A 21,980-nucleotide genomic window follows, 5' to 3' on the forward strand; every position below is an offset into this window, starting at 1 on the left:
ATAGTCAACGACCTCAGCAGAAATAACCTCCTTAGTGACACGCAATATGGTTTCCATTCTGCAAGATCTACCGCAGATGTGCTAACGGTAATATCTCATAATATTAGCGAATCTCTTGGCAAAGGCTACCTGTCTAGGGCAATTGCTCTTGACATATCAAAGGCCTTCGACAAGGTATGGCATAAAGGCCTACTTCACAAGATTTCCAGCTACGGTATAACTGGAAATGTTTTCTCAATCATTAAATCATTTCTCTCTAATAGGCTCATCCTTATGTACTTTCTCTTTTCATGACTATCTATCTTTAACGTTTTCTTGGTCACAAACTTTTCCTCTCTTTTACAAAATAATCAAGATATTATCAGTACCGTCGATTTCTTTATGACTTTACTCGACAGTTTAAATGCTTAAAATCTATTTTCCAGGCGTTTTATTTCATCTTTTTCTATAAAAATTCTCAGGCCAAATGACTTTCTATTCGACAGTTTATACATATATATGCCACAACACCATTTTCAAACAGCCACTACCTCATGATCTATATGAATTCTCGGGCAGAATGGTTTGCTATTCGACAGTTTATATATTTCAAGTTATTCATCTTTAAATTATTTCGGCGATAGTTTTTCTTTCTATTATAAATTCAGAACGACGTCGATACCGCCGGTTTCTATTTTTCTCTGTATAAACGATATAATTCCCTTGTAATTTTCTTTTCACATTTATTATTTACTTTCTTGATCTCATCGACGCGTTGTTCTCTACAGTTTTCCATTCACCGAGGATTGCAGGGTCGGCGACCTATCCTACGCAGGCGGCTAAAACAGCGCCCATCTACAGGATTTCCACTGTGTTACATCTCTTTAATATTTGCATTTACAGGTGCATTTTTCCCTTGCGCCTCCTAGCGATACGGCCAGTGTCTCGTCAAACCAGTCAATCTTCATGACTCTACAGGGAGTGCACACTGCATTTTTCAACCTCCCGTTTCACATCGCCAATTATCCACGGCTCCTCAGCGCATTTTCCATTACATTTTTTCATTTTCATGCCTTTTGTTTCAGGTCAACGAGTTAACTCATTCTGACTTTCAGTGCAACGCTTATTGCACTTTCTTCATTAACCTTCGCGTCTCCAAACATAACTTTCTTTGTATCTCAATCCACTAATACGACCACAGCTTTCCACCAAATGGCTAGGAACTTCGTGAAATTTCTTATTTATTTCTCTCTATCTCTTGATAACACCTATATCGATCTATAACACCTCAGTTAACAATGGACTATGATTAAAAAAATATACAAAAAAAAACCACACATGTTGTTTTTACCTAAAACCAACGATATCTCAGAAATTACGAAAAAGAAATCACACTTTTTTCTTTTTAAAACTGTCAATTGTCGTCCTTTCATCTCTTTCTTTCTTTTCTTTAATCATTTTTACTTTCTCTTTTTTCCCTTTCCTTCCCTAAAAACTTGTTCATCGTACATCTTCATTCTCTAAATTAGTACACGACTGTCGCTCTCTTTCCATTCTGTTTATTTTTGTTCCTCGCTTTTTGTCTTCTAAAAAGAAAATAAAGAATTCATAATTGTTAATCTCTTCTCTAAATTAATTACAACAATTAATTTCTCTTTTTTATTTTAAAATTCAAAGCGAGGGCTGACACTCGAGGTTTCAATCACCATCTCTTGCCCTCCATTGTCATGCGACTTTCGCTTACCCTTCTATTTAACTCGACGGTTTACTAATATCCATAATGGGCGTAGGAAACTCCCACCCTCATCCATTCACCTACACTTGATCGCCAGAACCCATGTCTGCACTTAGGATTGACCTCCGCTTGCCAATCCATATCTTCTCTCCTGCTCAACGCCGGCTCTGCTCTACCTTGAGGCTTCCTGGTTTTCTCGCCCCCATTGGAAAATGTGCGCTCCACTAGTCCCTCAATATTTTGAACCAAGCTGTTATCAATTTTACGTAACTAGTTCCTGCCAGCGTACGTTATTATATAACAGTTCATGCAGCTCAAGACTGTTAGCATCCGTCGCCTCAACGAACCCGCGACACGTCTTGCAGCTCAACAGAACCGTCTTTGTTAATCCATGCACCATTTTTTTCCCTACCAAAACCCAGTTTAAATTATCTAACTTCACATCTGAGGAGACCGTAATAATAATGCGTTCTTATTTCTATCCTGTTTTCCAACAGAATTACTGCTGTAATTCTACCCCGTTTCTTAAAACAAGACATTCATTACAGTCGACTTAATCAAGAAAACCACACTGACACCAGCACCTAAAAATATGAGCGAAAACAAAAAAAAATGCCCTTTCCTCTTTTCTTGCTGTTCTTGCTTCTGTTTCCATCTATTGCACTGCCATCTTGTGCACTTATGTACTTGTAGTACCGAACTGACTATGATTTTAGCTATACTTTCAAAGTTCAATTTAAATACTGTTAGAAACCCACGAAATATATGTCACAGTAACTTTTATTGGGAACAGTATTTTATATAATTTATTCATTTTTAACTTATTATCAAAACTATCAAAAATATTTAGGTGTCAATTCGCAGCTATTTTCTTGTTCTCACCTAACGCTCCACACTGTATGTTTTTTCGAACCGAATAAACGTTTTAAAGTGTTAAAAGTTTTATTTGTTATACATTTGTTTTTGAACACTTTTTCGTACCTCTGTGGATTGTAAAACAAACACTATTTTTCTTTTGATACGCCTATCTTTTCAGACGGGGTTATACTTTTTAAGCCTTCTATAGGTTAACATTTCACACAATTATCTTATTCTGAAAAAATAATTTTAAAAAATACGTATTTTTAAATATCCGTTTTTTTCTCTAAAGATTTTTTAAAAACCTCTCAGATACAATATTCTTTTCTTTAACCTCTTCAAATTAAAATTATTTTAAATTATTTGAGGTTTTCTTACCGATATGTTTTTCTTAATATAAAATCTCTGGTTTTTAAATATCTTCTTTTACATTTTTGTCCTTATTTTTTTAATGTATAAAAAAACATTTACGTCACCTTGTGATGAAGTTCAAAGTGTTTTCTGTCTGGAACTATTTTCTATAAAACCGGTCTTGTTTTTAAAAGCTTTCTTTGACTTTTTATAAAAAAATATGAATTTCCACATTAAACGCCGAATCTGAAACTGAAATATGACTTTACTCAAAGTAGAAATCTCACTAACTTTTGAAATCCAAATCACTAAAGTACTTAGCATTCTTGTAAGCAAAAACATCGTGGATGACTGCTAAAAGAAACAGAGAAACCTGTCAATGGCCTATATCGATTTTAAGAAGGCCTTTAATAGTATTCTCCACTCCTGAATACTTTCTTGTTTGGAACTGTATAATGTCCGAAAAGGTGCAAATAACCAGATGGTGCACATTAATCACGCTTTATTATATGGAAAAAATACAAACCCCAAACAATATTCCCAAACAGCAAGCAATATTCCAGGGAAACAACATTTGCCCTTCTTTTCTGTCTTACAATGAATCCACCAAGTAGATACTTAAACGATCCAATGGTAGATACAACCATAGTAGGACCAAAAAGAAGGAAGACAAAAAAATAAAAAAAACAAAAAAACGAGTAAACCATCTACTGTTTATGGACTACCTCAAACTATGCTAAATCTGAGAGACAATTCGTTTCACAAATAGAAATTGTAAAAGATTACACAAAGGACATCTGCATTAAGTTTAGATGCGACAAATGTGATAAATGCACAATAAAGAAAGAGAAAAAGATAACATCAGAATATCTTAATGTAAACACTGGATCCATCGAAGATTTAGGGGAGAATGCTATCTACAAATTTATTGAAATAGATGAGAATGATATCTTAACCATGAGAAAATGAGGGGAAAATCGTATGGAGAATATATCAAGCACTTTCAAAAGATCATTACTTCAGAACTCTCACCAAAAAATAATTGCCATCAATCAATTCAAAGGAAGACAGGCCTGTCTTCCTATACATTTTGTACAGAGTCGGGCAGAGCAGCTTGCTTATATGGAATATCAATTAAACGAACCTTCACACTGAACCACAGGCGGAAAAATGACAGTTCTCCGACAAGACATATTGGTAGACAGATGCATCAAAGATAAAGCCATGAAATCAGATATTGTCATCTGGAATAAACATGAAAAAAAAAAAAAAAAAAAAAAAAAAACTGGTCTCATCATCAAAATTATATTATTCCTGATTTTTTGCAAATATTTAAATTACAAATAACATCTTTGTCAAAATCTTTAAAAACGTCGGCATTATTAGGTTTTACCTACATTTGTAACATGTGCAGACATCCACGCAGAACGCTTCATGAAAGAAAATATTTAATACGAGCCTTACTATGCTTCTTCATATATATATATATATATATATATATATATATATATATATATATATATATATATATATATATATATATATATATATAAAGAAATTCATTTCTTATCGTTGAGCACTTTCAGTTGAATTAAAGTCGGTCAATTTAGCTCTTATGCATAGATCATCGTATAACGATAGGATCACTCTCTGACTGACGCAATGAACATTTAAAATGTTTAAAATTCAACGCTATTTCACGCGGTTAATGGTAGCCAAATGGATACGGTCTCCGCTAGTCGAGCAAGAGATGTCTCGTGGTGCGGGGTTCGAATCGTTCAGCTGGTGTAAATCGTGACACCCTGCACTGAAGAATCCCGAAAGGATGAAGCACCAGTGTCTGTAGGTATTTAATTATTATAGTAAAAAAATAATTATGACAGCCCCTTTAAGAAATTCATTTCTTATCGTTGAGCACTTTCAGTTGAATTAAAGTCAGTCAATTTAGCTCTTATGCATAGATCATCGTATAACGATAGGATCACTCTCTGACTGATGCAATGAACATTTAAAATGTTTAAAATTCAACGCTATTTCACGCGGTTAATGGTAGCCGAATGGATACGGTCTCCGCTAATCGAGCCAGAGATATCTCGTGGTGCGGGGTTCGAATCGTTCGGCTGGTGTTAATCGTGACACCCTGCACTGAAGAATCCCGAAAGGATTAAACACTAGTGTCTGTAGGTATTTAATTATTATAGTAAAAAATAATTACATATATATATATATATATATATATATATATATATATATATAAACTCTGTGTATCGCTTTATTGCAGGTCAATATTTTTAAAATTTTGAAATTGCTATGAAACGCAGAGAAGTGAAATTTGGTACACTGTAAGAACATAAAAAAGTGCCTTATTTCCCTGATTTCTTTGTAATTTGAACAAATATTTTGAAAATTATGCACATTTTTATATTTTCTGGTAATTTTAAGTGTGTATCACTTTATTGCAAGTGTCTAAAAATGTATATTTTCGGTAATAAAATAATATTCTAATTTTATATTTATATTTATATGAAATAAAGAACAGATCCAGTAACAATATTAACCAAAAACAAGAACGAATTTCACATTATTTTCTTTAAGGAAATAATTATTTATCAACATAATTCCCATTCTTCAAAATCACTTCGAATAGCCTCTTGTCAACTGATGATGTCAATCGGCGGATTTGAGATGATGTGAGGCTATAGGAAACTATTCCTCCAAAGTTAATCCTTCGACGAAAATTGAACAGCCCCTTCATAAACTTTCTTCTTTATTATTAACCAGAGCTGCTCAATTGAGTTTATATTTGGAGAACAAGGTGGTCATGTCATCAAATTTTCTTCACTAATCTATAATAACTTACGGTACGATATCGTAGCTTTGGTTGAGTAGGATGGTGCCTTGTCGTGCATAAAAATCAATTTGTAATGACGCGGCAATGGAAAGTCATCAAGCCATGGTAACAAATGCTCATTTAAAAATAAAATATAAGACTGGCTTGTCAGTTTTGACACCTTTTGGCACTCGAAATGGTCCAATTAGTTAATCGCAGATTATTCCAGCCCCAAACCTGACACTTCTACCTCGCTGTTGACAACGGAATCAATGTGGGGTAGGGAATCCAAGAGAACTCCAAATTTTGGCCCACCCATTTGGTCCATCATGGGTTTCTCTGGCCTCATCGGTGAAAAGAACATATTCAAAGCTGGTTTTCATGTATTTATGAGCTCACGCCAAACGTTTTTCCTTATGAGTTTGGTTTAAAACATATCTTGCTATGGGCTTAATGTTTCTTGCAAGTTCGTTTAAGACATTGCAGCGTGTCTTTCTGGACAAAGAAAGTATTCCAACCTTATCAAATATAGCAGCACTGTTGCTGCCCGGCTGCTTGTTAAGTTGACGGCGAATTTTTCTAACATCACGATCAGAAATTGACTTTCTTGTGTTTTTGTCCTTCCTTGGTTTGATGTTTGGATTTTCAATGAATGAAAACAATGTTCTTCGATCTCTTCCAAGCTCCTTGGCTAGATCGACGAGAGATAAACCGTCTGCAAGGTCTGTAACAATAGGTTCTTTTTCACTAACTGTCAATCGACCATTTCTAGGCATTTTGGGAGACCTGCAATACAGTAATACATACTTAAAATTACCAGAAAATAGAAAATTAGCATAATTTTTAAAATATTTGTTCAAATTCCACAAAAATCGGGAAAATAAGGCACCTTGTAATACTCTTCCAGTACACCAAATTTCACTTCTTTGCGTTTTATACCAATTTCAAATTAAAAAAATATTAACCTGCAATAAAGCGATACACAGTGTTTATAGATAGATGGTAAAGATAAGTTATTAAAGCACAATTGGAAGCAAAGAAATTAATTAGCCATTTTGTATTTTGTGATGACTAATAACATTAAACTTTCCGTTAACTTCCATCAAGCAAAGGAAATAACTTGTTTTGCCAGAAATTAATATTTACATTGAAATGTTGAAGGCCATTCTAAATTTAGCAAGTTTCTTTGTTTTATATTCACACGCACACTACATTTTCTTTTCTTTATCAGAGACCAACGTCTTAAAATAACTTTGTTACGTATATCAAGGATTTCTGACTAATACGTTTTAACGTGAAATCTATTTGTCTGCCTTTTGAATTTAGATTAAGTCTTATGAACAACGAACTGCATTTGATTAACTGAACAAAAGTTATATTTTCAGATGTCCTTTATATTATTAGTAGCAGGGATATTCGGCATTTCCCGGGATCATAGATACAATATAGGAGCAAAATAGTATGTGTGACATTGTTATATTAAAACTTCTATTTCTCTCTCTTTTTTTCTAACTGTCACTATTTTTCTTACTTTCCTTCTTCCACATTTTCTGTCCCTCTCTCCAACCCTCTTTTTCTCTTCTGCTCAGCCAATTCCTCTCTCTTGCTTTAATGTGTTGAAAAAAACAATAATGTCATTCATTTAACGGGGCTATTCATTTTAAATGTAATATTCTAGTACTACATTTATTGCTATTAGACAACATCGGGTAGAACAAAACAAAATGACATTCTTTTATGCAGGTAATTCCGTTTCACCTACGCACTTTCATAATAGTCTGAAGAGATTTAATATATATACCACACATCAAAAGTTTATTTATCCGAGACAATGCGAAGTAGAAGAAATAATCCCAATAAATTCCTAATTTATTGCTACGCCATTTCTACAAGAATATTAAAGTAAATACAACAGTTTAAAGACATTTAATATATACTACTTACCTAAATTAATATCATAATCTTACAACTTTTCATCCGAGTAGAACGCATGATCCCATTCAATTCCTAGTTTTTCTGAAAGCCCAACACTCCATTTATTAATGAGATAGATCATGTTTTTGTGGTCTGATTGGATTTTATTCATAAATTTTTATTCATTTTTTCTCATCATTTTTTCATTTTTCATTCATTTTTTAATCCATTTTATTTCGGTTGTTTTAATTCATAAATTTTCAATCATTTTTTTTTTCATATTTTCATTGATTTTCATTCAGTTTTTCTTTCATTTTACATTCATTTTTTCATTCATATTTTCATTCATTTTTTCATTCATATTTTCATTCATTTTTTCATTCATTTTTTCACTCATATGCCTTACCAAAGTAATATTGGCTAACAATTATTGACCTCGGACAATATAGGCAAGAACAAATGCCCCTGTCCAATTTCTAATTTATTAACCCCATCCCCATTCTACAACATAAAATGGAGGTAAGTGATGGCGATAAAAAACAATAGCCGGAGGAGATTTAATATATACCATTAACCAAACGAAATAGTGTAATCTTCAAATTTTTTATCACGGACAATGCCGATTAGAACAACTACTCCTAGTTAATTCCTAATTTCTCGTCCCTCATCCTCTATTTCCAAATAATATGAAAATGCATGATGTTGATGAAGAAAGTAGATGGGATTTGATATATACAACTTACCAAAAGTAATACTGACTTACAATTATTTATCCCAGACAACGCAGCGCTGAGTATAACAAGTGATCCCAGTCAATATCTACTTTCTTGTCGCTTTCACAATAAAATGAAATGAAATGATGTTGCTAAAACAATAATCCAGAGAGAGTTAATATATATCAGTTACCAATATTTTTTAAAAATCCCAAACACTTACCAAATGTAATATTGTAATATGCATAAAAACTGAATGTTAAATACATGGAAAGAATGAATAAGAAAAAAAAGAATGAAATATAAACGAAGAAGTAAATGAAAAAGAAAACGAATGAAAATACAGTGCAAAAATGAATGAAAAAAAGAATAAAACAAATAATGAAAAAAATGAATGAAAAATATATATACGAACGAACAATGAATGGAATATTGAATGAAAAAATCAATAAAATAATTAACGAAAATAAGTGAATAAAAATGAATAAAAAATGAAAGAAACTGTTAAACGATTCAGTTTGATTTAATATGAAAGAAAAAATGAAAAAGTTGACTGAAAGAAAACGAATGGCAAGAGTGAAAGGAAAAGAAACCCAGAATGAAAAAATGGATTAGAAGAAATGAGTGAAAAATGAAGGAAAAAATGGATGTAAAATGAAAGAAAAACTGAATAAAAATCAATGGAAATATGAAAAAAAAAAATGATTGAAAATTTATGAATTAAAATAAACGAAATAAAATGAATGAACAAATGAATGAACAAATGAAGAAATAATGAGAACAAACGAATAAAAAATGTATGAATTAAAATGAATGAAAAGTAAATAAAAAGAAATGAATTAAAAATTAATGAAAAATAAATGAAGAAAGTATGAATGACAGAAAATTGTTGTGAATTAAAATGAAGTCATGCATTCCTTAGTAAAGGTTTTATTCGTAAAAACTACACACAGAAATTATAATAGTTTATATAACCTTTACTCAAGATTCTTATGCATGTTCAAGTTAATTGATGGGGCGGGAAGGATCTTAAAAACATATATTTTTTCCTCTCAAGAATTATTATGACGGAGGATCGAAGTTATTGCATTTACTAGGCGTTTTTCTTATCCTAAATGATCTTCACATAGGTTCCTGAGGTTCTGAATCCATAGGATTAGTTCTTTGAGAAACATCGATCTCTTCTTTTTTCTTCCGGAAATGTATTCGGTTTCTCTACATCGACAGTAGGCAATTTGTTAAGGTTCTCAGTGCTTGTAGAAAGATTTTCATTAAAAGAATATTCTTCATTTGAACGTTTAAGATGTATATCTTGTACGTTAAGAGTTTCTATTTCACATTGTTTGGCGGGATCAACGGTTATAAGAGTAATGTTTAAAAATTGTTTTTCAGTATCTCAAAAGAATGAAATACTGGATGTGGCAGAGGGAAATCTTTGTTGTTGTTTAATAGCAACACATTGTCGGAGAAATTTTTAATGGATTTGCTATAATAAAAAAAACATTCCGAGTATTCGTTTTCAGGATTTAAGATATTAAGATTTAAGGTGATATTTCGAGCAGGGAATTAAGTCTGTTATAATCAGGTGCAGTCTGGTGGTTATGAATAGTACACCCAAGTAGTTTAATCGAAATAGCTGAAATAGTATTTTTATTCTAATTTAGAATGATATTGTACGTTTTCACTACATTATAGAACATTTGGAGATTATAGTCATGTGAGTTCTCCCACATATGGTGACGTTATCCACCGACATAAATGTATCGGATTATTTTTCTTTATCAACGATGTTTGGAAGGCACTTATTCCATTAGTAGCGCCAACGGGAAGACGGATGAAATGGTATGCTTTTCTACGTACATCAAAAGCAATGCATTTACGATCCTCGATACTAATCGGGATCTGGTGATAAGCAAACTGGAGATCAAGTGTAGTGAATATATTGTGCTTGGCTATGTCATCCACAATTTTTGCAATGTTAAGCATAGGATAGGCATCAAGTTCAGTAAATCTGTTCACCACACAACAATTCTTTTTTATGGTTTTTGTTGAACGTCACTAATAGTTGAGCTCGCCACAGAAACACAAAAGGCTCTATTATGCCTTCTTTTAACGTCTAGCCGTTTCCTTCTTTATAAATTTAGTATTAGCGATAGTATGACGGTATGATTTAGTTAACGATACGTGTTGTTTTAGGAGAAAGGCGCGAAAAGAGAGGTGGACAAGGAATATTTATGGATAAAAATTAATTATTTTTGTTAAAAGCTCCGATAATAAGTTAAGCCCCTGAACCATTAAATTTTAATGTCACTTTATTGGATGTTTGCTTGATATCTTTTCCTATAATAGTATCAGTGGTGAGATCTTAAATTACTTTCACTATTACTCCAGAATGTGTCTTATTTTTTAGTGAAATATCTACTCTTATCTAGCCAATGATTTTAGCATGTTGCGTAGGATCTTTTTGTTTTGGTATAATAAAGAGATTTAATTCTTTAGCAATATTTTTACTAACAAAAGTCCCTACACATCTAGAATCGGCAATAACATTAACAAAATAGCCATTTATTTTGCATTACGCTAATGTCTTTCATTTTTGTTCCAAATCTGGCAAAATAAGGCGGAAAGGATTAGATTCGAAAAGTGTAGCAGCAGTAACTGAAGCTCAGCACACCTTATCCCAAAGCCCCCCCCCCCACCTCTTTTATTTTGTTACATTTTTTGCACGGCCTTACGCGCCGGGCATAGAACTCGCGAATGGCGTGAGTTCCCACAGAAGAAGCAAACACTAAAGGGTTGAATATTTTCCGTATAAGGAGTTTTTTCCGTATAAGGAGAGTTTTTGAAGGACTCACAGTATAATGGCAGCTATTGCACTATTATTATCTTCGTAGCATTCTGAGTATTTTACTCATACATACGATCTAGCCATTGCGTATGTTTCTTGGAGAGTGAGTAAGGATTTTTGGAGTACGCATTGGCGAATTTCTATTCGCCAATGCGTACTCCAAAATTCCGTACTCACTCTCCAAGAGTAATGCTGCTGATAAACGCGTTCCGTATATATTGCCTTTTATTTACCTCGGCAGTAACGGGTTGGAAGTTGTATGATTTAGCAAGAACTTCTAATTGGAGTATAAACCGCATCGATAGTTTGAAGAGATTGTTGTCTGAGAGTTAGTAGCTGATGTCTATTATATATGGAGTTCACTGGTTTTACATAAGCAGCGTCTAGCCATTGGTGTCGCTTATTATGTCGTATACTGCCGCAGATATAGTGTTGATTAATGCGAAAATGTTTTAGAGGTCTTCCCGATTTCGCTGTCATTACCAATAGTACGTCAGTTTCCAATGCTTGTACTGCCTTTCTGATTTCGGAGTTAATGGTTCAATGTTATATTTCTCCGGTCGCAGTATTCCGTCTATTTTTAGTTCTTTTGACTTTTAGAGAATGAATTTAATGAAAAAATTATTTCAACAATGAATGAAAGTAAGTGAATGAAAAATTGATAAAAATAAATTAAAGGAAAAAAAAAACGAAAAATGAACGAAAAAATAATTTAAAAAATTAATGCAAAAATGATAAACACATATCTTATGTAAATTCTGACAATGTATCGCATGTAGTTTCTGACTTTTATACAGAAATACATAAACGCATAGATTTACACTTACCAAATGTAATTCTGTAATATTAATAGTATGGCTCTCAGGCAACGTCAAGACCATTTTCTGATGTAAAATAGAATGACATTGACGACTTTTCATTGACTAATGTTTTACATTTAAAACGATACTGTATTTCATAGCTCTACAACAACACGATGTTGTTTGTCTAGTATACAACATCATAACAAACCATAGAGAAGTTAGTTCTCCTGGACAATGTTTAAACACACCTGTTCTATATAGGACATTGAGCACTTTTTGCTTACTATTTGCTCTATCCAGGATATTATCCAGACTTTGACGCTTTTAATTATGTAAACTGTACACCCAGACAACACCAACAAAAGATATAAGTTCTGTATCTCGAGTAACACTGCGTTTAGACACATCTGCCCTAAGTTATTGAGCATTTATAAAACATGGAAGCTCCAGAGCAATGTTAAAACCAACTTTCTTCTCCCCCTAGAAGAGTAATCGTTTTTAAGTGAGGAGTAAACAGGAGATTCCATAGTGCTACTGAAACACTCAAATAAAATCAAAGACGTCTCTAAATGGTGAAATGCATATTCGCAACAGCAGACGGTATCGAGCTTCTTGAATAAAAAAACGGCACACGCCTATCGTTGTGATGAGATTAATTCTAAGTACCACCACTCGGACTAAGGGTTAGCCACTACAACTGAAAGCACATTACTTCGTACAGCAATTAAAAAAACACCAATGAAGACGCTGATAGTTTCCTACAACTACAAGATATGGGTAAATTATCTAATTACAAAATATATTATAATACAAAACGTATGAATATATGTATAGGCGTTTGAAATCGTGACGCTAATAGTTCGTTGAAGAAATACCCCTTTAATGTCTCGTAAATCTCTGATAGTGGTTGCACAATCAACAGTCACAAACAATTTGGTTCGTCCTTTCTTTTTAATGTTGCCGTCATCAGCTCACTTATACGATTATAAGTGGGGACTTCTGTCAGCGATAAGCGTCAATGTTATGAATTGTTTTTGGTAGCTGGGAGATTTTCTCAGGCAACGAATCTATTTTCGTCTAATGGTCTTGCGGCTCGCTAGAGGGAGAAAAGATGACTGGGCGATACTCAACGTCGGGCATACGGCTCAGCGGCCAGGGGCTCATTCCAGGCTCTTTTCTGTCGAGCCACGTCGTTTTTTTACTCCATCTGAAATCTGTTCAAAATCGTTTGTGCACAAGCTTATATAATGGGATGGCGGGTCGGTGTCTGGTGCTCTTAGGTCCATTCTAGCCAATTGGTGATCGCTGCGTCATATCCCCTACTTTTCTGATTGGTCCAGTACCAAGCGTATATAATCACTCCGAGATACTTTTCCATCGAAGTTATTCTCACGCCGACAAGACCTTTGGAGGATGACCTCAGGATTATGTACTCCCTTCGGCGTAGCATAAACAATATTACAATACCATTCTGTCAAAATGCATGATTTTATTAGCAAAACAATATTAGTATTATAATATTATTATCAATCTCAAATCCGTTCAGCTGAAGTTATTTTTCCTTGTTCCGGTTTGCGTCATCGACCAAACAAAATGGAGTCAGCAAGGCAATCGAGAATTGCCCAGGATTGTTCACATAATAAAAGCTCCAACTCAGCTCTGTTATAATCGTTATTAATGTAAATTTCGACGACCATAAGTGGTTGGGTCATATTAGTTTCCCTGCACACTAGCAGGGAGAGAAACAAATTTTCTATAAGATGGATCTCGCTATGGATTCATAATATATACATTGTTGTTTGTAATGATATAAATCATTATTACAAGGCGATAAGCATTACAATATAGGCTGTGGTCATCATATTACACAAGTTTCAGAACGTGTTATCAAGAATAAGTCAATAAGTGATGCTTGCTAATCCACACGATCTGGGTAGTGGGCTCGGAAAATGACGATTTGTGTAATGGAAGTCTTAATTGATAAGTTACCTGCGCTTTTACCAGTGAGTCTGTGTCGACATTATCAGAGATGTAGTCAATTAGGCTTAAGTCCTATATTGAGCAAGACGGTATAGGAAATATAGGTAACTAACGCTGAGTTATAAGCTTAATCAAATGATCTTCGGATTCTATACCAAATTCTTAATTAAAGAGAGGTTGTTAAGCATATATATTCCGAGTTCTTGCATGTTTGTGAGAATATTTATGGCAAAGCGTATGTAACTTGGCATATCAAAATAATATGTTATGTAGTTCACATTCGTTTCACATAAGCCTAGGATATCAGGGGATTTTACATGGAGAAAGGATTCGTTTTAGAAGCAGTTTTTCAAAGTCTAGCTTGAACCATTACCAGCGAATACTGATCCTTCCTAAATCCACAACAAACTTGGTCTACTCGGTTCTCTTTGTGAACTGCAAATCCGACAGAATAGAAGACTACGTTAGCTTATTGGTAATGGAGATGATTATAAATTAAAAACAAGGAAAAGATGTCTTTGTCTTAAGCTTTTGCAGTTTTATTCAAATTTTTCAACGAATATTTTCTTCTTCTTCTTTTGCTATTTTCTGAGTAGCATTTTCCTCGTTTCGTTTCAATGAGAAGATCTGTTTTATTGCTTCTATTGACTTCATGATGACTAAACTTCTTACTATTGATACTACTATTATCAGTAAATATATTCCGGTCAGGTGTTACTGATCCTAATGATGAAAGATTAGGTAAGTTGGAAGATTCGAGCAAAGACGCAAACAGTTGAACTTGTCAGGATTTTACTAAATTTAGCTGCCCATCCATACTTCTTAGCATGTTCATAAGCTTTTCTCTTATCTTTCCAGACGTCAAACCTTCCAACTTCATAAGGGATTCAATGTTTTGCTTAGTGAGAATCTCAATCACTTTCTTATAGACTTGGCGTTTAAGATTTTCTTACTCGCTGAAACAGATTGGGCTAAGAACTTGTTTTCAAAAGCCAGCTCAGAAAACAATAAAACTTATGAACATGGAATGAACTGACATCCTTTTCATACTAATTTCGTCACTTGTGTATGAAGGTTAACATAAATATTTCGTGTATGTTTTGAAAAAGAAAATTCATTCGTTGTAATCTTTTTTATAGTTGAAGAAAAGAAAAACAATTACTTTGTGACTCTTGTAATTTTTGGAAACATTCTAACTATCGTATAGAAAATCATTTCTAACCTACAATTATTAACAAATCCTCATTAAATGAACAGATTTACATTCCAATAATTTACATATAATAATAATCGAACGATATTGTAACATGTAAATTTAACTGTACAAATGTTATTAAAAAGAATTTGGAAAAATTCAAACAAAGGAAGGGCCTAGGACAGCTAAAATACCCCCAGACAACATTCGGAACGTACAGTACTATATCATATTACCCACTTATGACCAACAGGTATTTTCAATTAAATGTTGGTATTTATTAGTCATACATGTATACTAATAATTTTATAATACAATAAAATTCTATATGAGTACTAAGTAATGTGTTGGTTTCATCACTCGTTTCTGGTATTTCCTCTTGAGATAAGCTCAACTACTAACGTCGTCCTGCTTTGATCGAAAGAAAGATCCCAACCCTAAAGCAACTAAATAACATGTTACTAAATCAGGCGTTTAAATTTTTGTTCGTAACATTAGAGAAACAAAGCTTGAATGGAATGGGCATTGTAATAGAAGGTATTGTTCGTGCAAGCGATCGCGCCTATGTTTGGCTTGTCATATTACTGGAGCGTGGAGTATAGAAGGAAAAAAAAAGGGAAACGTAATTTTGAAGATTGATTTATTAAAGGTGGCAGTAATTTGCATATGAGGAGACATGTGGTCGAAAAAAGGGATGCATTAGAGAGAAAAAAGACTCGAGTTTTAGACAACCAAGAAAGAGTATTGGAAAAGTTAATGCTGCAGATTAGAGGAACAAACGAACGTTTCGTCGTGGGAGAAATGCAAACACGACTTCGACGTCGTTTGTTCTCAACTCGAAATAATTTAGGTGACTAAAATATAAATTAATTCCCTTAAAAACATCGTTTGGCCACGAAAAACTATAGACAATCTTTTAAGCTATGTCGGCATTCTTTTATTTTATTTTTACATACAACCCTTATTTACACGTGGCTTTGATAAGCGGTGACAAAAAATGGACAGATTTGACATTCGCTTAATATTAGAGTTTGATGGATCTGCAACTTGACCGTCTATCGTCGAATGGGTTGCGAAGTTTAGAGCATTTGCACATTGTGCAAAATAACAGAACCAACAGCGGTTATCCCGTCGAGATTAACCGGAAGAGCCTACACGGTATGTAACTTCATGAAGAAAAATATTGTTATCACACGCAGCAGCACGACTGCGGCAACCGTCAACACACCTGAACAATAAACCGAATGCTTTCGTCTACATGACTCAACACAATACTAAATACTCCTGTCGACACGACCTAGCACGGTCCCGAACAATTCTGTCGACACGAACTGACACGATCCCGAACAACTCCACTGACACAATCCGATACTATCCCGAATAACTTCGTCGATATGACCTAATACGACCCCGAACAAATCCGTCGATACTACTCGACACGCTACCAGAGCAACCTTGGCAGTTACTTCCTGGACGACTTTGGTGTTGTCTTTTTGTAGCCCTTTGACGTACTTATTTTTCGCTGTAGGTAGGTCTGACTAGGACACTGACACACAACTCTTGAGCGCTTCTGCGCATCCCGTCACACAGTCTACCTCAACTCGGACATGAACCAAACTGGGATGAAATTAAGCACGGCCTATATACAGCATTTTCTATAGATCCTTTTGTTACATGGCAACAGTTCATTGGCCGACGATGTCACTCCAGGAAAACGGTTGACATTTATTTTGCAGATTTACCGAAATTATAGGTATCGTTTCGTGGTGTCAACGACTAAATATTGAAATGTGCCTCTTTGGTAGGTTTACTTGAGGATGTTATAATTTTGCGAGTGTCATCAAGAGTTGACGAATTAACAACCGATTATCTCGAAACATCCTTAACTAATTACATTACATCCGGAATTAATTACAGGAGCAGCAAGCACTAGTTTTGCGGAATCTAAATATTATGAAGACAATATGGATTCTTCCCCAGCTAGCGATAAGCGCGAGAGTCCTAGTCATTTTGCTAAGGAGTGCCGGAGTTAAAGTGATACGAGGAACGTTTATTCAGAAACAAAAAACACCACGATGTTATCGCTGCAATGAGCTGGGTCACATATTTCCCAACTGTTCGGGAAACAAATTCGAGGATAAGGTATCGTCACCATCCTTGCCCCTTGCCAAACAATGAACGAAAGGTTGCCTGTCGTTGGCGTCAAAATTAATGATGTGTGGCGTTCAGCGCAGACACGAGTTTTTTTTTCCGAATTACACTTAGCGCAAATCGCTGTCAGATGTGGAGGAAGCAACGAGTGAACGTTATGACCATCAATGGGTATTCCCAAGCATGTTGTCATGTCATGATCTGTACTGAGAAAAATGACACAATTGAAGTTGATGTACTGTCATGATTTGGACCGCGAGGTATAAATATGCCATGAGCGAAGCGCCAGATCAGCTGTGCAATACGATTCCAGAGCATTCTATTTATACTAAAACCCACATATGAAGAATTTCAGATGTGGATTGATAACGGTTAGTTAATACCATATCCATAGGAACGTCTGGAACGCCCCAAAGGACTAACCCCACTCATGTCTATTGAGCAACCTACAAAGTGCGAACTGTACTGGATTATCGAAGATTAAATCAACATGTTGATGCTTTCACTGCGAACGTACATGCGTGTGCCGCTAATCTTCGAGAGGTTTTAATATACGGTTGCTGGATTTAAAGAGAGCCTGCCTGCTGATACGGGCTCATGAATCTCAGTGGCCATTTGAGACAATAATAATCAAAGGAAAAGAGGTATTACCTGACACTTAATAATGACAGTTATCATTAAACTTGTTTTCATGTAAGATTAGTCCATAATGAAAGCTACTTCAGCTTACGTTAATGACATATACGACAATGTAGACATAATGTATGCAGATGTAGTTCGAATGAAAGTAGAATCCTTCCGGTTAGTAAGGGCATTTAAAAGATGGCGTGCAAGTGTTAGGTTTTGAGGGTTGGGAGAAGTGCCACACTTTAAGTTAGAAATGACGGAACCCAGTTCCAGAGTTTCCTAGTGTCTTAACACGGACATTGAAATAAAATTGTTAAAAAAATATATTACGAATATTACATACACATCGGTAGTTAATTTAATTTTAACAATTCTGTACTTTATCTTTTATGCCATCTTATTCTGTTCTGCGTTAGTCTGGCGCAAACTAAAGCGATAATCGTGGAGAGTGACTTTCTTAATGGTTACAAATAAAAGGGAGAAACTGATTATTATCGTCTTCATTTTTCGCACACGCATATAACTTGAATTGTTAAATATCTATAATACTTATTCGTGCGCTCTGTATATTTGCATCCTGTTTTAAATGTAAAATTCATATTGTCAATTAAAAAATAAAATCGCACATGCACTAGTCTAACATAAGGCTGTAGAAATAGAATTTGATTCAGTATATGAATCACATAAGATTAAATTATTTGATGCTACTTGATGGCATCTTACTTCTCTCTGATATTATCAACACAGGAAACGTTACTATTGGTGACGTAGACGATTTTAAGGGAAATATAGCCAGAAACAATTTATTTTAAGTTTACCTACCCATATGTGACGTATTTGTGTTGAAAACAATTTGATATTAAATAAGAAATATAAACATGTAAAGTTATAGTTAGGATGTGGTGGACACAAAAAGTTTGTAAAGGACACCAATATGGAGTTTACTTTTGGAGGAAAATGCATGACTAACAAATACTAATTATAACTTCACGTACTTATATTTTCAATTATATATTACACACACACACACACACACACACACACACACACACATATATATATATATAAATGAATAACAATATAGCTATATTCCAATATATTCTCTGTTTCTGTTGTATTTAACAAGCATAAAGTTTCTAAACAAAAAAGAGTGGCATACACAAATAGTGAAATATAATTGTAAAACCGGATTTTTCCACCCCCCCCCACACACACACATATATATATATATATATATATATATATATATATATGAAGATTTATTTATCTATCTATCTGTCTATCTTTCTCTCACACTCTGTCTGTCTGTCTGTCTGTCTGTCTGTCTCTCTCTCTCTCTCTCTCTCTCTCTCTCTATATATATATATATATATATATATATATAAATCCCTTTAAAATCGCTTTGATATGCATGAATATATATTTTACACACAAGGAGCGCTGATACATGTTTCTCCCGTGAGGATTTCCCTATTCAAAAACCCGGATTTAAATTACGTCTTCAGATTATTGTTTCAGTGCCTTTTCAGACTCATTACAGACATTGATATCTTTCTCCTCGAATATTCTGCATACGAGTCTACTAGCTATTAACTTTCGCTTCATTTTATCATAAGTTGCAGAGATACTATGTAGAGAGTTGAGCAGCAAGATGTCTGTTCACATTACACTTGAACTTCTGCATGTCAGTACAGTTGGGAAAGCAGGAACCCGGAAGGGACTTCTAAAGTCTAGCAGTTATAGGGAAGAAACTGTTAGAGTAGAAGGCTTTCTTATATCTGGGGATCTCTACTGTGAAGGGGTGGGATTTTGCTACTTGTCGGGGGTATTTATATATTTATGAAGAGGTACAAGGACTTGTAGTTCGTCGGAGCATCCACCATTAAAATACTTGTAGAACAGGCAGAGGGATTAAACATTTCGTCGATGGGACAGAGGCTGAAGCTTAGATGACAGTTCAGGACATATAGACGGTCAGGTCTCGGTCCTGGCTTGAGGTAGTTTCCTATCTAGCCGCACTGATGAACTGTGATACAGCGAAACAGTACTGTATGTGGATGACTATAATGCTCCTTATCTTGAGCATACTGGGAAGTAATACACGATATACCATTAGCGTATTAAGCGATGCACTTTGTGTAAACAAATCGAGCTTAGGTATTCGGACGATGTCAAAACATCGTTAATTCACTACCTGCACAACAGCTACCGATTAGCGTAGTGTTTCAAAGCCTGGACTGTTGTACGAGCGGTCGGGTTTCGATCCTGGCTTGAGGTAGTTGCCTGTCTAGCCGCACTGATGAACTGTGATACAGCGAAACAGTACTGTATGTGGATGACTATATATATATATAAGTTAAAAGAAGGTAATGTTACAAACACACACATATATGCATATAAATAATAACGATAAAGTTTTATTTCAATTTTTTATTTGGTGTACAGCGTTTGCCTTATTGATCGTTGATAGTAGTTTTCATCGACATGTTTCTTTATTAGCCAATGGTCTGGCGGAGCGGGAACTGAATGAAAAAAAAATACAAAACAAAATATATAAGTGAAGTATATCAGAATAAAGAAGATATATTCTTTATGCACAACAGTAGCATGAAATAAAAGGGCATTCACTTTGTATTAAATAAAATATTATCAAGATAAAATCGAAATCAAATCTTTATTGTAATAGCGACTGTAATAAAGCTACACCGCAAATGATATCAATGATATCAACGATTAAAATGATATTAATGATCAAAATGATACTAATGATTAAAATGACATCAATGATCAAAATGATATCAATGATTAAAATGACATCAATGATTAAAATGATATCAACGATTAAAATGATATCAACGATTAAAATAACATCAATGATCAAAATGATATCAATGATTGAAATGACATCAATGATTAAAATGATATCAACGATTAAAATGATGTCAACGATTAAAATGACATCAATGATTAAAATGATATCAACGATTAAAATGATATCAACGATTAAAATGACATCAATGATTAAAATGATATCAACGATTAAAATGATATCAATGATTAAAATGATATCAACGATTAAAATGATATCAACGATTAAAATGATATCAATGATTAAAATGATATCAACGATTAAAATGATATCAACGATTAAAATAATATCAACGATTAAAATGATATCAATGATCAAAATGATATTAATGATTTTTTAATCATTAATATCATTTTAATCATTGATATCATTTTGATCACAAAATGCGAAATGACGTCACTTTAAGGATAAAGGAAAAAATATATCAAAAAAAGAACAACAGAAAGAAGAGCACGTTCGAAACAAAGGTCGAGAGGACATGGGCCAAAGAACACGATCACGTTAAAGACGTGGGTGACATCATACCCGTAACAAGAAGTCACGCGTAACGGGAGAATTAGGAATTAAATGCTGTTGTTACAAAAAAAGGAGTCGAGTTATTACCTGTCCTATGTTTCTGGGACCGTAGATTGCATATAACGAGTGGGTCTCATGTGTGAACGTGTGGGTCCCATGTGTGAACAAGTGTACTACGTTACACAATAAACAAATGATATTGTATTAAATAAATGAGAAATCTTCAAAATGCACCTCGTTTTAGCAGCTATGCATTTACACTTCTACGAATGTTTCATTTAGAAAGCACGGCTTATTTCTAAAGAAGCTCCAAACGTTAAACACTCAGTGAGGATCGAATTCCATCGGTGGGTTGATTGGGCTGATTATATTTTAGTGAAAAAATAAGTCAAATTAGATACTATATTCATAGTAAATGTTTTTAATGTCTATGCGAATCGCACAGTTAGCTTTATTTGAAAATTAGCAGTTGAAATTTTAATGTTTACTTTGGGTGAAATAATAACCTTTTAAGTTGGTAAAAATTACACAACCATTCTAAGGAACATATTTATCGCAACTTTTTTTTTATCCTTCTCCTTCTTCACCTTCTTATTTTATTTTTTGTTTAC

At 34.0% G+C, this 21,980-nt stretch overlaps 1 protein-coding gene across 1 annotated transcript in view; it reads right to left on the bottom strand.

Annotated features, from left to right (window-relative positions):
• Positions 1–20,373: 20,373 nt before the first annotated feature.
• LOC145274995 (uncharacterized) overlaps positions 20,374–21,980 on the bottom strand; it is a 56,279-nt gene continuing 54,672 nt past the window's right edge. The window contains exon 12 of the mRNA XM_080127563.1: positions 20,374–20,506. Coding sequence (XP_079983689.1) covers positions 20,480–20,506 — 27 coding nt within the window. The 3' untranslated portion in view covers positions 20,374–20,479. The remainder of the gene's footprint in view (positions 20,507–21,980) is intronic.

The sequence above is a fragment of the Euprymna scolopes genome, chromosome 1 (assembly GCF_053919585.1).
Source record: "Euprymna scolopes isolate OS-2025 chromosome 1, ASM5391958v1, whole genome shotgun sequence".
Taxonomy (NCBI): Eukaryota; Metazoa; Mollusca; class Cephalopoda; order Sepiida; family Sepiolidae; genus Euprymna; species Euprymna scolopes.